Source organism: Jaculus jaculus, chromosome 8 (assembly GCF_020740685.1).
Source record: "Jaculus jaculus isolate mJacJac1 chromosome 8, mJacJac1.mat.Y.cur, whole genome shotgun sequence".
NCBI lineage: Eukaryota > Metazoa > Chordata > Mammalia > Rodentia > Dipodidae > Jaculus > Jaculus jaculus.
Window position 1 is genome coordinate 99,248,502 of NC_059109.1, and position 17,235 is coordinate 99,265,736.

General features: G+C 42.9%; 1 protein-coding gene across 1 annotated transcript in view; it reads left to right on the plus strand.

Annotated features, from left to right (window-relative positions):
- Pcsk2 (proprotein convertase subtilisin/kexin type 2) overlaps nt 1-17,235 on the plus strand; it is a 316,714-nt gene that overhangs the window by 296,214 nt on the left and 3,265 nt on the right. The window contains exons 9-11 of the mRNA XM_004668723.2: nt 318-533; nt 2,773-2,873; nt 7,388-7,615. Coding sequence (XP_004668780.1) covers nt 318-533; nt 2,773-2,873; nt 7,388-7,615 — 545 coding nt within the window. The remainder of the gene's footprint in view (nt 1-317; nt 534-2,772; nt 2,874-7,387; nt 7,616-17,235) is intronic.

Below are 17,235 nucleotides of genomic sequence, written 5' to 3' on the forward strand. Positions count from 1 at the left end.
TTTTTTTTACAATAAGTGTGTATTACCTATACAGCTTTTTTTTTTGTAAATGTTAAGATTTTTCTAGCCTTTCTTATGTCATTATTCCTAAATAACATTGTAAATTCAAGAGGCATTATATTGGGTTCTTCCTGAAAGAAAAGTAATTTCCCACTGCATCCTCCAAAAAGGATATAATTTCCAATCCAGATATTTCTAAAGAAGTCTAAATCTTGACCCTCCCTGGGCCAGGACGTTACCTGAGCAGGGAATCCTTCCCATACCCCAGGTAGCCCCTGGCTCCTGGATGGACTTGGCACACCTCTCCCCTCTCCCAGGGCCGTGGGGGCAAAGGCAGCATCTACGTGTGGGCCTCAGGGGACGGTGGCAGCTATGATGACTGCAATTGCGATGGCTATGCCTCCAGCATGTGGACCATCTCCATCAACTCTGCCATCAATGACGGCAGGACCGCCTTGTATGACGAGAGCTGCTCCTCCACGTTAGCATCCACCTTTAGCAACGGGAGGAAGAGGAATCCTGAGGCCGGTGTGGTAAGTATGGGTCACACTCCCTGTTGGGATTCCTTGTGGCCAGAGGCCCTCTGTGATAGAAGTGGGTGTTATCAACTCTTCTCCCTTCCCTATAAGAATAGCACATGTTCTGAGGGGAAGATCTATATTTCTCTATGTCTAGCTGTACTTTACTATAAGGTAGAAACCTACCCTACACAAAGGGAAAACAAGATCACATGATGAGCTCTATCCCAGCTCCTTATCCATAGATTTTTTCTTATTCATTGTTCTGGCATACAAATAATGAATCCTGGTTGACCCGTAAGCTGCCCTGGCACATCACTTACAAGCATAAGTCATTGTAAGAACTGAGGCATCCCATCAGAGCTAATACCCCTGTATTAGAGCAAGTTAAAACTAGCATCTGACTGGGGACGTAGCTACAAGCAGCACAAGCACTTGTGTAGCATACACAAAACTCTGGGTTGAATCTCTAGCACTGCAGAAAATAGCATCTAAAATTGAGCATACCTGTGTATTTTCTCAGGGGAAAAAGTTATAATTATTTTTCTGGGCACAAAATATTTTTTTATGTTTTTTTATATTTATATTATTTTTATTTTCAAAATTTTTTTATTAACAACTTCCATGATTATAAATAATATCCCATGGTAATGCCCTCCCTCCCCCAACTTTACCCTTTGAAACTCCATCCCATATTATAAAATGGACCCATGATCTTAAAAACAAAAATTAAGAACCACTAATTCAGGGGTGAGAAGGTTGTTTTGATTTTACTCTTTTATGAACCAAAAAGCCTTCCCTCCTGCTAAACCAGGTATAATGATAAATTTTTCAACCTCCTGTGAATCATCTGCAGACCACATTTGCCCTCTACAGAGCTTTGCCTCTCTGATTATTTTGCTCACAAGCCAGTCTTTCCTCAGACCATCAAAGCAGAAATTGGGTGTTTGAGTCAAAGTCATAGATGAACTACATTTTAACTAGCCACCCACTACCACTGGGATGTCCCAAAAGAAGAAAGCAAAAAACAAAGTCATTGTCACCATGCTGGGTTTTAATCACACATTTCCCTTGGGGCTATTGGTTTAGCAAGGCAGCCAAACTCCTATATGGGCCAAGAGAAAGAAGCCCTTTACCTATAAGAGACACAGCCCTTACCTGCCTATCCTTCCATACCCTTCTGGTGGGCTTCTCACATTAGGAAGGAAGGAAGTATGTCAGCTCCCTGCAAGCAGAGGAGGCTTCAGCCCATCCAGAGCCCAGCAGAGAGGGACAGCAGGGAGCAGCCCCCCGCCTCTTCCATCTAAAACGTCTCACTCTGTCCTTTGGAAGCTGGCTCCCTATCCAAGGACCCCTCATGATGAACCTTTGTCTTCAGCTCTTATCTATGATTCTCTTTCAACTTAGCTGCAGAAGAGCCTTTCTTTTGAATATTGAAATTTTGCCCAATAGATGCCTTTAAACCTGCCTGGTTCTTTATTCCTCAAAATAATGGGCTCTTTTGAGAGCCCTGCAGAGAAAGAATCCCTGTGGTTTATACATGATCTTAATGAATACCTTGGTTCTCACAAACATTGAAATTGAAGCTAGTCTCTTGTTAAAAGTCATTTAAAACTCTGTTTATTAATTTCTCCCCTAAATAAGAGTTGGGGAAAGTAGAAGAAAAAAAAAGAATTGAGGAAAGTGATTTAGCCATTTACCAGAAGTTCTATTGACATGTCTCACAGTTTTTTCATAAGTTTTAAACATACAGGAATATTTATCTTGAATGACCTGTCCTAGGTAGACTTATAGATATCTAGCCTTCCCACTCTGGGGACACTACCCTTTCCTTCTGAAAGAGAATAGAAATACTGATACACTGGCCAAAAGGCCAGTTGTAATGCATACAAACTTACCACTGCATTAACTAGATGGTATGACTAATGTTACTCTTCACTTCATAATGTCTCCTTTTCAGATTCAAAGGATAAATGTGTCTGTGATCTCTGATATAGTCACACAATATTCTTTTTTGGACAACTGATGTACCTTGTGGATGATGCTGATTATGTCTCTTTTTACATGACTTCCTGGGAAGCCTGCATGAAATTGATGACAGAGAGATAGCTATATGGATGCTAAGCTTATCCTTAGTTCTAGCTTAATCTTCAGAACAAAGTATAGTTGAAATAAGACAATTTGAAAATACCCTGATCCATGCTGTGTGGACTCAGATGATATGACTTGTTCATTACTTAACATTCCCTTCCAGGCCACCACAGATCTGTATGGCAACTGCACTCTGAGGCATTCTGGGACATCTGCTGCTGCTCCTGAGGCAGCTGGCGTGTTTGCACTGGCTTTAGAGGCTAAGTATGTTTCAATTCCCAGCTGGGGTTAGCTCTGAAGGATGAACTAGCATGTGCCCCTCCACACATATGCCAGGTGTCTGTCCATGGAGGCCCAAGTGAATGAGAGAGCCTGGCATGTCAGGGCCAGAGAACTTTGCTAGTCATTTCTAAATGGCTCCTGTGTCTTAAATGACAGAAACATACATACATCATAAAACTACATACCTGGGCTAGAGAGATGGCTTACACTTAAGGCACTTGCCTGAGAAGCCTAAGGACCCATGTTTGATTCCCTAGTAACCACATAAGCCAGATACACATGGTGGCGCATGCATCTGGAGTTCCTTTGCAATGACTAGAGGCCTTGAACTCAGTGTTCCTCCTACCTCTGCCTCTCGGGTGCTGGGATTAAAGGCATGCATCACCACACCAGGCTAAAGGTGCTTTCTTCAAAAGCCTCCAGCACTCACGTAAAGTCCAATGCAAAAACAGCTGGTGATTTGGGTTTTTGTTTGTTTGTTTGTTTCAAGGTAGGGTCTTGCTCTAGCCCAAGCTGACCTGGAATTCACTATGTAGTCACAGGGTAGCCTTGAACTCATGAAAATCCTCCTACCTTTGCCTCCCAAATGCTGGAATTAAAGGCATGCACTACCACATTCATGTCTCTCTCTCATTCTCGCTCTTGCTCTCACTCCTTCACATAAAAAAAAGTCAGCTGTTGGGCTTGCTTCAAAAGAAAGAAAAAGAAAGAAAGAAAGAAAGAAAGAAAGAAAGAAAGAAAGAAAGAAAGAAAGAAAGAAAGGAAGGAAGGAAGGAAGGAAGGAAGGAAGGAAGGAAGGAAGGAAGGGGGAGAGGGAAGAAAGAAAAAAAAGAAACCTTGTCTCAAAAATCAAAGAGGCTAGAGTTCATTTATCTCTTTATACCAGTCTAGATGTTGATTCTTCCAACAAAAGTCAGGTAGAAAACTTAGGACCCTAAGAGGGACAATGTTCAAAGCTCAACACTATTTAAAAATTGCTTCTATGAAGAATAGATCCCTCTGCCTCCTAAGTCCAAAAACCAAAACTTATATGTCATATACATTGTCAGAAGCTGAAACCATTCATCTCAAGGTCCAAGCAGACCCTGGCCTCTGAGCTGTCTTTGCTTACTCCAGCTGTAAGCACAAATAAGGATCGTCCTTCTGCCTTTCAACCTCAATGGGTGGGACTTAACTCAGTTCCCTGGGATTTTGGCAAGCAAAATGTCACTTGCCCAGGCCCTTACACAAAAGTAAACTTAAATCATTGAAATGGTGAGCCAGCCTGCTGAATTCCAGAAGAAATTCACAGAGCTGCCTTGGCTATTCACCTTTCTATCAGCACACATGTGGCTTTCCTACCCAGAGGTTCTGAATGGTTTTCCTTGGCCAGAAATGTCATATGACCACACCACACTGCAACTGAGGTTGGGAAAATGAGCTTTTATCACTGAACATGTTGCTATTCTGAATAAACTTGAGGTTTTCTTTATAAGGAAGGAATAAAAAGTTGATTCCAGACGGGCGTGGTGGCGCACGCCTTTAATCCCAGCACTCGGGAGGCAGAGGTAGGAGGATTGCCATGAGTTCAAGGCCACCCTGAGACTACAGAGTTAATTCCAGGTCAGCCTGGACCAGAGTGAGACCCTACCTCAAAAAAAAAAAAAAAAAAAAAAAGTTGATTCCAGGGATAGACAACTGCTATTGTGATCCAGTTCTGGATTTACATAATCGCATTTGCAAACCATTGATATTTATGGCATCCATAAAGTTCAAATGACTTCCTAGAATTTTATAGCTCTGCTTCAGGAATATCTTTCCTTAGGTTTAGAAGATTTATTTTCCAATTGGATGTGTGGTGATTTTCAGGCTGAGTACAGTTTAGAACTAAAAAATGTCCCTTGATATTTTTAAATAATGTGACTAATACTTAAACTGGAAAGTGGTGCCCAGTCTACCTGCTTCCACTACTAATAATAAACTTGTTCTTGAGTGCCCACACCATATGAAATACTTTATACACATAATCTCCATATACTCCCTCAACAAATCTTTAAGGATCCATCCCCATTGCTAAGATATGAAGCTAAGGTAATAGCACCACCAGTCAAGAATAATGCTGTGGAATGAACGCCTCTAGACCTGGCATCATGGTGGATAGACAGATGCACCAAAAGTTGAGAGCCACCATCTTAAACCAACGATCTCTCACATCAGTGGGGAAATTCTTGGGTTCACAACTTCTCAGATGCTGATTCAGAAGAGCCAAGAATCACATTTGTCACTGGTACCCAAGTGGTTCTGATTGAGAGGCTTGAAAATCACAGGGAGACCCTCTAGCCAGTATAACACAGGCACTGCACTGATGATCCCTCAGCATCCTGAGCTCCCCTATCATGATAACTCTCACTTTTTTGATATTGAACTGTCCACCTGTCACCTAGGCTACTAACTCTGAGAAGACAGACACCTCCACCGCGACATGCCTGAAATTAGCCAGAGCCAGAATGTGGTAGATACTCAGCAGACAACATGGAATCATACCATATGTTGTGCCTTGTCACATGTTGTCTTATTATCTCCATGTTTATGCACAACATTCAAAAACAGGGAAGAATATTTCATGTTGGTTATCCTTCAGCATCCAAAATGGTGACCTTTAAATATTGCAGATACTCTATGATTTTAATTTTCATTAATTAATAATCATTTCCTATGAGTCTTGAGCTGATAGAATAGGATTAAAACTTAATGCCGTGTGATGAAATACGTTTTCTGAATAGTGTAGTTCATCAATTCTGAAATTGATTAGAAGGGCAATTAGGAGAAACCCAATTTTACTTTACAGATATATGCAAACAGTTAAACAATGCCAATGTCACACACTCAGTTGCATAGAAGTTTGTACTACACTCTCAGAAGTGCATTCTCTGTTCTGATTTCTCTCTCTCTCTCTCTCTCTCTCTCTCTCTCTCTCTCTCTCTCTCTCTCCCTGTCTCCCTCCCTCCCTCCCTCTCTCTCTCTCTCCCTCTCTCTCTCTCTCTCTCTCTCTCTCTCTCTCTATCTCTATCTTTATCTCTATCTCTATCTCTATCTCTCTCTTTCTCTGATGAAACATTTGAGGTGTCCTTCCCCAAGCACCTTTGTGGCAAACATGAATGACCCTCCCCCTCCCCCTGCTAGCCAGCACTCAGGTCACTGAGACCCTCATTTGTCACCACTTCTGAGATTAATAATAAACTTGGAGCCAATTCCAGCAAAACACAAAGGTTTTAGCCATAATGAACCTTAGGAAGTTTCACTCCATTCTCTCAGGCCTGAGGGGACCATATGTGCCAGATCTACTCAGAATCTTCTCAAATAAGCATTGACCTTCCTCTGAACTTTCTCTTTAAAAGAAGGACTGTGTTGTGACAGCATATGGATTACTGGAACACTCTGGCTCCAATTCAAAGTTCCAGACCAATGAATGTTGAATGTGTGGAAATGCTGCCGTATGGGTTATATTATTCCCAGTTGTTTGACTTCTGAAGATAACAGTAGTCCATGGGGTTACCAGTGGTTTTAACCATGTCCCTCAGTGAAAATTAAAATTTGATACTACAATCCAACACACCCATCCCCAAAAATTTCATGCAAACATTAATACCAGATAATTCCATGGAATGCATCTTGTTATTTCCTACTCTATCCCATTAGTTATTATTGTTATTATTAGTAGTAAGATTGATAATAAATTATTAATAATTAATATTATAATTAAATATTAATAATAACTGCTTCATGATTGGGGGACATTTCAAGCTGGTCTCAAATGGAAATCATCCTCCCTTGGCCTCTCAAGTGCTGAGATTTTAGGTGTGCACTACCAAACCGGGATCCATTTTTTTCCTTTGTGTGTGTGTGTGTGTTATGTTGTAAAGTAGCATGTATGTGCACATGTGAGTGCCCAGTGTGCATATGTGCTGAGGCCAGAGGAGGAGGATGTTGGGTGCCTCTAAGGCTCTTCCTTCTTACTTCCCTGAGACAGAGCCTCTCTCTGACTCCGCGCTTTTCAGTTGGACTGGCTGACTAGGGAGCCCCAGTGATCACCTATGCTAGCCTTCAAGAGCACCAGGCTGAAAGGCACATGCAGCCATGCCTACATTTTGACAAGAGTGCAGGATTTTCATGCGTGTGTAGCACGTGCTCTTACCTGCTGAGCCATCTCCCCATCCCACTATTTATTAATTTTAATGATAGTCCCACCCATTTATTTTTGCCATCCCAATGTACATGTTAAACTGTACTTCTGAAATAAATTTTTAAAGGACAACAAAATTTTTAATTGATATCTGTAGTGGTTCTTTAAAAAAAAATGATGCAAGGGCATTCTTCTTGGGTTGAGAGTTCACAGGTGTTCCACAATCTCCCAAGGGGTCTACATCCTGAGTGTTACTTGTCATATCATCATATCTCTCTCCCTTTCTCTCCTGCCTTTTGTCCTTGATGTTGAACTTGCTGCCTCCCATAACCAGCCTAGACCTGACCTGGCGAGACATGCAGCATCTGACCGTGCTCACCTCCAAACGGAACCAGCTCCATGACGAGGTCCATCAGTGGCGACGGAATGGGGTCGGCCTGGAGTTTAATCACCTCTTTGGCTATGGTGTCCTTGATGCAGGTGCCATGGTGAAGCTGGCTAAAGACTGGAAGACTGTGCCTGAGAGATTCCACTGTGTGGGAGGCTCCGTGCAGGACCCGGAGTAAGTAGGGCATGGCTCGTCCCTGCATGTGAAGGCTGCCCGTGGGTGATGGTGTCAGCTTCCCTTTCCATGTCAGGGACCCTGATGAATTTCATTCAGAACAACCAGCTTGTAGGTGGAGCTGCAGAGGTGCATAGCTGCAAGGGGCACCCTACACCCAGAACACAGTTGTGCCACTCAGAACCTCTCCTTCTGGGTGTGCACTGAAACTGCCCCAGTGGCCTATGCATGATTCAACAAGTGTAACCAGATAGGAAATCGAAGATGAGTGACGCTCCTGAAGGACCCCTCATACCCTCGACCCTCGGCTTCTCCCCTGGGATGACCACTATTCTAACTTCATCTACTACTTTTCTTATTCTGCAGTAATGTAACTAGAATCTATACTGTATTTTTATATCTAGACTTTCTTGTTCAAATTTAAGTTGCTGATGTTTAAACACAGGGTGGGCTGGTGGCTTGTTCATGTATGACTATAACACTGTTTATTCACTCTATTTGTGGGACAAAGGGAAGACTTTCCTTTATTCTGCAGGAGGTGAATTGCAATTCAGAGGAGTATAAGTGAGGAGTTTCCATGCAGAAAGCACTGATTTGGCCAAAAGTGCTTGTTCCGCTTACCACTTCCCCTTTATGAAAAGAGAATTGGTCTGCGAAGCTGCCTTTATTTATTTTCTTTCTAGCATCATCTGTCTATCAGTAAGATGAAGATAACATTTCTTATTATTATAATTGAGGTGCTATGTATATATCATGAAAAGTATAAAGAACACAGGTATTTATTTGTGAGTCTTGTGGGGGGGGGGCACAGTGAGATAAGGACTCACTGTGTATCCCAGGCTGACCTGAATTCACAATCCTCCTGCCTTGGCCTCTAGAATATGAAGATTATAGATATGTACCACTACACCCAGTTTATTTGAGTTTTGATTATATATAATTAGATAACTATCATCTCAAGAGATGTAACATTCCATCTACCTGGAAAGATTCCTAATATTTCATTACAGTCAGGGCACATACTGCACAGGCAGACATTGTTGGTATTCTTCTGTCAGTTCTTGAATTTGACCAGAATCAGATGGTATCAGTGCTTGTGTTTCCAAGTTCTTTTACTCAATATAAACTTGCAAGCTGCATTCATTTGTTGCATGTAGTAGTTGCTCATTTATTCTCTTTGCTATGTATTGCACTGTGAGAATACACCTCTGTGGCTTAAGTCATTTAAGTGGTGGTAAAAATCCACCTGCCCACCCCTTTCAACCACCCCCTACTCTCGCCTTATTTCTGTTATCATTTGAACTTGACCTTCCAGATAATAACCTCTCCATCCTAGATGATCTGTAGCTGCCAATATCAGACCTGAATTCAAATATGACATTCACCAGCAAGCTTCTGACCACTCTGTAACAGTTGTCAGCCTTTGTGACCTGACAGGATGAAGTCTATGAAGCCTATCCTTTCTTACCATAACATGGTTTTTAATGTATTAGATAAAATGCATAGAATTGCAAAGCAGATCAATTATATTGGAAACTAGGGACTGGGGAGATGGCTCAGTGATTAAAGGAAATTCCTTGCAAAGCCTGTCAGCCAAGATTCTATTCCCTAGCCACCCATGTAAAGCTGACAAGAGATGCTGGTGTGTCTACACACACACACACACACACACACACACACACACACACACACACACTCATCCAAATAAATTTTTTAAAGATTACAAAAACATTGATTTTGTTTTGTTTTTTAATATTTTATTTATTTATTAGATGGGGAGAGAGAAAGAGAAAGGCAGATACAGAGAGACAGAATAGGCCTGCCAGGACCTCTAACCACTGCAAACTCCAGACACCTGCACCACCTTGTACATCTGGTTTTCATGGGTCTTGGGGAATCAAATCTAAGTTCTGAAGCCTCGCAGGCAAGTACCTTAACCACTAAGCCATCTCTCCAACCCTTAACTGGCTTTTTTGTTTTCTTGTGTTGTGTTTTGTTTTGTTTTACAAAAGCATTTTATAGAAGCAAGTTCAAGGACAACCTAGGTTACATAGCAAGACTCTATCTCAAAAGAAAAAAAAAATGTGTGTAATGTTATGAGATATGAAAAGCTCTGGGCTCTTGGACAAAGTGTGAGAAAGTGTTAAGACCATTTGGTATTGGGACCTGTATTCATAAGTGAAACAGAAGCTAAGTTTCCCTTACAGATTAGTGAAAATTAAGATGCAAAGTTTTTTTCATCTAAATGATTCAACTCCCTGAATTCTTTGGACTCCAAAAGAGCATCTCATTCCTCCCAGCCTAATGGATCTAATCTCTCTCCTCAGCAGGATCCTGGGAGATGAGAGTGATCCCCACATAAGGCTGGCACATGGGAGGCACTTAATAAATGTCACTTTACCTCACCCTCTCATCCATGACTCTAAACACTTTTGGTTTACACTTGTAGGAAAAAGAAAGATAATAATTGTAAGACTGGTGAGATAGCACAGTCAGTAAAGTACATGCCTTGCAAACATAAGGACCTGAGTTCAAGCCCCAGCACCCATGTAAACATGCTAGGTCTGGTGGAGTGTGCTGTAACTCCAGTAATGAGGAGGCAGAGATGGGCAGATCTTTGGGGCTCTGGACAGTCAATCTAGCCTAATTGATGAGCTCCAGGCCAAGGAGAGACCATGTTTCAAAAAAATGGTGAAAAGTGTTCCTGAAGATAACATTTGAGGTTGTCCTGTGGTCTCTTTCTGCATGCACACACTGATGTACGTGGACCAACACATACATGTGTGCCTGTGTGCACGCACGCACACACACACACACACACACACACACACACACATGTATATGCACACATGCATGTAAGAAAGAAAAAATAATGATCTCCTAAAATTTGTGACACCTTCTTCTTGTGTGAATTCAAAGTTTTGCATCCTGACAGATTGCAGGGTTGTCTAAGCTTCTGACTTTGCGATAAGATGTCATTGTCTACAAATGTGCTGGGACTCCTTCATAGCTATCCTGGGATGTATGTGGCTTGCTGGCCATAGCTTGGACATACCTGAAGCATCCTTCTAGGAACAATGGGTGCTCATCTTCCCATGGGCCAGCATAATCTCAAGGAGGAAGAACTACCAGTGTGTAGGCATCTGCCCATAGGGAGGCATCCTCCCATATGTGAGCATCTTCCTAGTGGTGAACATCCTACCATGGGTGAGCATCCTCCCATAGCTAAGCATCCTCCCATAGATGGGCATCCTCTTATGGCTAAGCCTCCTCCCATTAATCAGCATGCTCCTGTAGGTAGATGCCCTCCAATTAGTGAGCATGATCCCATAGGGTGAACATCTCCCCATGGATGAGCATCAGCCAACACCAAATAGGCAAGCAAAGATTCATCTTTGGACCTACAATAATCTAAAGTCACAGAGCTGTAAAAAGCCACAGGTAATGTAATAATGCTGTTTAGACATACCTACAGAGCTGCTTGCTGCTTTCTCAAAGCTGCTGTCCATGCTCATTTCTGTCCTCCTCTGTACCCTTTCTTAATAACTTTGGCCTCTCTGATCTCCAACTAAATTGATTCACTTTGTCAAGGTCCCAAAGGCTATAACTTTGAAAGAAGAAAAAGCTTTTATTGAGCACTTTACATACATGTACATTTTACTTCCTCCCCATTGTTGGGAGTGATCTTTGCCCTCACACAGTCAGGGGTAAATATTTTGCAGTATTAACAATAAAGTGATTTCATGCACCTCCTATATGTCCAATACATGTTCAGACTTTTACATTGCTGCAGTTACCTTCTCATTGCTGGCACAAAGCACCCCATCAAAAGCAGCTTGTGGGGGAAAAGGTTTGTCAGACTCAGGGAAGCTCCATGATGGCAGGGGAAAACATGGTATGAGCTGGACATCACCTCCTGACCAACATCAGGTGGAACACAGCAACAGGAGATTGAGCCAAGTCCTGGCAAGGGGAAACTGGCTCTGACATCCATAAGCCCACCTCCAACAACACACCTCCTCCAACAAGGATCCAATTCATAAACTGTTATCCTCTGGGGATCAAGCAACCAGAACACATAAGTTTATGAGGGACACCTAATTCAAGCCACTACATGCATACATGGCACTTATGCTATATCAGCCCAGGCTTCTATCACTGTTATTTTTTTCAGGTGAGGAAAGCTAAAAGTAGAAAGTCTAAAAAATGTTGTCAAGGTCAACAGGGCAGATCAGGACTGAAGAAAGCCTATCTGAGTCCAAACCTCAGGCTTTTTTCACTGCATGACATTGACCTTGGTGGGCTCCTGCTGTGCACTTGAACTTTATATGAAGTCCTGCTAGAAGCTCAGTAGAGTTCTTCTGTAAAAAGAGGAGGAAGAGCAAGCTTCATTCAGGGCATACTGAAGGCCACCCAGCTAGTGAGTGGCCAAGCTGAGATGTGGGCCCAGGCCCCTGCATCTCCATCTGTCTCAGTGAGACCATAAGGAATATTGTCCAATAAGAACTCCCCTGAAGACTAAGAAATCCTCATAGAGGATGGTCTCTCCCTCCCCTACTCTATAACTGCCATTGCAGAAGCCCTGTCACTGTGGGGTGTCCAGAGTCCTATGGGAGTAACTAAGTGGAGAGATGTGACTGGGACACACTGTCATACTGCCCACATGGGACATTTAGGGCTCCACCTGGATTCAGAGGAACCAGCATCACTAAATTTATCCAAAGTCAGTTATAAGAGTCTTGATCACTCTGCCTCCTTTGTTAGAGTTCGGAAGAATTTCTATAAGTTTTCCAGTAAGAACATCTACCCTAGACCTAACTCTCATGCATCTGTGAAGAGGAAAACTTACAGGTTGGACAAAAGGGCTTGGAGGGCAACTCAGGGCTGGCTGAACCACTTGACAGAATCACACCTCCTAGGAGCTGATATAGGGCAATGAATAGCCTTGGCAATTGTCATTTTCCATGACACACAGGGCTGCGTGGAAAGGTTTTTGAGGTGGAGAGCAAGGTGATTGTCAGCTTTATGCGTTACCTCAGCATTTACCTTCTCAGAGAAGGAGTCAATTTGAAAAGCAATTTTCTAAAGAGACCTTATCAAGAGAGTCGGTGAAGGGTACTCACAGAGATCAAAGAGGAAAAGCTCCTGACTGGCAGCAGGTACAGTGTGCAGAGCGAACCGGCTGCCACATCACCATCCAAGGGCGCCGTGTGGCTCAGACTACCCGCAGCGCCGGCCCTGCTGTGCACCCCAGAGGAGCTCCAAGCATCGCCCTTCAAAAAGCTGTGCTCCACGTCTGAGTGTTATGAATTTGAAAGCCATTGTTAAAATTGGGCATGAGTACCAGAGGTTTCATGCGTGTACTTGTATTTTAATCCTAATGCCTTCCCATTACCTTCTTTCATCCTTGTCCCCATGCCCCTTCCACTGGACTTCTTTCCAACCAGTTCCTTTTCTACTGTGGTGCCTCTTTCCCTTTTTTGCCCCTCTCTGTCACCCATAATGAAATGTTGATGGGCCCAATGTTGGGCAGGTCACTGTCAGCTCATGAATGCAATGGCCACTTGGTATCCAGCAGACAGCTCTGTGATTCTTGTTTTGTTTTGTCTTGTTTGTTTTTTGAGGTAGGACCTCCCTCTAATCCAGGCTGACCTGGAACTCACTATGTAGTCTCAGACTGGCCTTGAACTCATGGCACTCCTCCTACCTCGGTTTCCCAAGTGCTAGGATTAAAGGCATGCACTACCATGCTCAGCTGTGTCAGTCTGTAGTTCTTTTTTGATGTTGTTGTTGTTTTGGTTTGGTTTGGGTTTTGGTGGGAGGGGTTGTTTGTTTGTTTGTTTTGAGGTAGGGTTTCACTCTAGCCCAGGCTGACCTGGAATTCACTATGTAGTCTCAGAGTGTCTTTGAACTCATGGCACTCCTCCTACTTCTGCCTCCCAAGTGCTGCTGGGATTAAAGGTGTGCACGACCATGCCCAGCCAGTTCTGTGATTCTTAACAAAAGTGCGTATTTTTGTTCCATCTTTAACCTTTCTGGGATGTATAGTAACCTTACAATATTTCCTTCAAGCTCACTCCATCTCTCCCCTGCACCTACTCTCACAGTGCACAGTGCCCTACCTCAAGACCCTTGGGTAGCCAGCAGGTGGCCTGTATTTTAGCTTCCTCTTGTCACCTTGCCAGCTCTAGTACAGGGTGGAAATGGGGGATGTTTCTGGAAAAACAGGTAAGACAACTACAATGGAAGACTGGCCTCTATCCTGCTCTGAACGTGAACGCAATGCCCAGCCTAGATCTCTCTGCAAGGATTTCTCAAGGGCCTTTTTGTTGTTGATGATGATGTTGTTGTTTTGGTTTCAGTTGGCGTATTTTAATTTTTTTTTTTTTGAAATGGTCTTCCTATGTATCTCAAGTCTAGTTTTAAACTTATGGCAAATCTTTTGCCTTAGCCTCCCACATGCTAGAATTATTGGAGCAAAAGGAACCAGAATGATTGAACCTACTGGGTGGAATGGGGCAGTATTTTATGTAGCCAACAATGACATGAACCCATTCAACAAGCTTCAATTTTTGTCAATTTCCATTTGCTCTTCTTTAGTGAATGGCAACACTGTGTGAGGTAGGCTGCCTAGAAGCAGAGCCTGAGAATCGATTTAGGTACATATGCTTAACAGAAGGCAGGCCCTTCAGGAAGCACTGTGATGAGTGAGTGATTCAGGATGGGCAGGAAAGTGCCAGGAAGAATGAGGGTGGCAGCTGTGTGTACCTGTGGTGTGAGCCACTGGGGACATCAGCAGCACCACACAGTTGTCCCCTACTTCAAGGCAAGGGTGCTGCTGGTCATGGGTCCTCTTACTTGAGCCAAGCATCTGAAGTCTCTGAGGGATACTCTCCAGATAAGAGCCCAGCAGAGAACAGTTAATGCTACAGCAGCTGGGGCTGATTTTTAAAATGAGGGGGCTCTGGACCAGACACTGTCATCATCTACTGAGGCCCCTTCAGCCACATGTATCTGAAGGTTACCCAATCCCCTGTATCATAAGAGATCGTCTCAGCACTGGAATAGCTTCTCTCTTACATGAGGGACCTGATGTTAATTCATGGAATCTCCAACCTGAGGTGTGTGTGAGCCTGATTTTGAGCTAATGTGGCTATCCTATCTCTGGTTCTCAGCCCAAAGACATATAGGAACAATGTCATTTTTCTACCAAAATTTCTTGACTTATAAAGTGAATGTCCCTGGGTGACGTCCAGAAGCACCCTGGAACCAAACACAACTTTGGAACCCAGCTGGTGTCTTGAATCCTTAAGGTAATAGTGATTTATTTTTGAGACGGTCTCATTATATAGCCCAGGCTGGCCTGAAACTCATGATCTTCCTGCCTCAGCTTTCCAAGTGCCAAGATTACAGACACATACCACCACATCCAGGTAACAGTTAATGACTATTGCATCTGGCAGATAATGAGTGAATGGGTTTCATGGCATCAAGGGCAGTAACAGTTCTGGTTTTGTGTCCTGTGAATTTCCTTGTTGAACTTTTCAAACAAGCCTAGATGCCAGGACATGTGGACTTAGCTCAGGGCCTCTCTTCTTCGCATCATTCCGTCACCTCCAGATCCCCTCTGATGCTACTTTAGAAAGCCTCTCTTCTGGACCTACCTGTATCTGCACAGAAATCCTGTGGCCAAATGTAGTGTTGTCCTAGTACCTTAAAGGGATGGGTGCTCCAGAGACCTACAGAAACGTGGCTAGTAATCCTGCATCACAGGATCTGCATTCTCTCAGAACCAGACAAACTGTCCTAGAAAGAGAAGTCAAAGAGCTCTTCTGAGTACTATTTTTCTTATCACATTCAAATTTAACATCATAAACAATTTTTACCTGGGCTTTCCAACAGGGAAATGACTGGCCCTTGTGGTTATTTGATCAAAATAATAAATAAAATTTAATTAAAATCAAAAACATTTTAAAAATCAGTTCTTCACTCCCATTAGCCACACTTCAAGTGTTCAACAGCCCTCTGTAGTCAGTGGCTACCCTAACGGAGAACATGAGTACAGACCTTTTCCCCCATAGTAGAAGGTTCTATAGGCGAGTACTATAAGGCTTTCATAACAGTGCTATGTATATGAGTGGGTATATATAAACATATATAGCTCTACCTCAAAAGTTGGTTTTGCAACAGACTGGGCAGTTTCCCTAGGGCTTAGGACCAAAAGGCCGCTTCCACCACGATCACTGGGTCTCCACAACCAATGGATGTCCTGTCTATGGTTCTGCATCAATGGTGAACAGTGTTACTCCATGGAGACTGTTTAAACACATACTTTCAATTTGCTCCAGGGAGAAGGCCTTCACTAGTCAAATGCAGTATGCTTCAAAAATCCCTCCTGGGTTTATGATCTTGATTGCAAGGTCAATGTAGAATCAGGCTTGCACCAAACTTGGGATGTGTGATCATATAGATGTATTCTATAAAATATGTGTTTTAAAAATATAAATCCAGGCATGGTGGTTCATGCCTTTAATCCCAGCACTCAGGAGGCAGAGGATCACTGCACTTGGGAGGCAGAGGAAGAAGAATCGCCGTGAGTTTGAGGCCACCCTGGGACTACATAGTGAATTCCAGGTCAGCCTGAGCTAGAGTAAGACCCCACCTCAAAAAACCAAAAAATAGATAAATATCTATAATTAGGACTCCATAATAAAAGTCATGTGGAAGAAGGATGGCATAGGCAATAGAACCTAACTGAGCTAAGCATTGTGGTTGGGACTTTTGCATAGGGTCTTATTAACCTCGCAAGATCCACCCACAATAGTGAGACTTTGAGTGCATCAATAATTTGGACACCTTCTCATGACCAGTAAGCGTAGCAACAGAATTAGAATTCAAGCAGGTTTGTTCCCACAGTCTGCAGTCTTCCTGTTACACTGAGCAGTCCTAAAGTGTAGTTTCCTTTCTTATGTGTGTAGTGCAAGTACCTGGGAGCGTCTCGCACTCAAAGGCCATCTCTAGAAAGGAGATGGTGCAGAGAGTCACTGGGCTGACCGCCTGACCCGACAAGCTCTCCAATTCTGTGGCAAAAGCACCTCTAAAGTCACTTGTGGTTTCGTTTTATAAACTTCCACTAGAATTAATCCAACTTCAGCATTATTTTAGTGCTAAAGTAATTGCGTATACCTAATCTGAAAGTCAAAGATGCTCCAAGGTCCGTATCTTTTTTGTATGCCAACATGATGCCACAGGTGGAGAAAGCCCACACTGGACCTCATGAGACAAGTCTCAGAACACAAGAGCGCAAAGGTGTGGCCTATACATAGGCTAGGCAAATTCCCACAGCGTGAGCAGGTGTTTATGATTACCTTCAGACAGGTATATAATATATCTACAATACATACATGAATTCTCTAGTTGGAGTTGGGTTACAGCCCCAAATGTTTCATTATTCATAAGCACATATTAGAAAATCCAAACTCTGAAGATGCATTTAGGGTCTCAAGCATGTCCAGTAAGAAATATTCAACAATTGTATCAGCAATAGTTTCCAGTTATTGAGGTATTTAGCACCTTAAAAAAAGCATTATAGGGTTGGAGAGATGGTTTAGCAGTTAAGG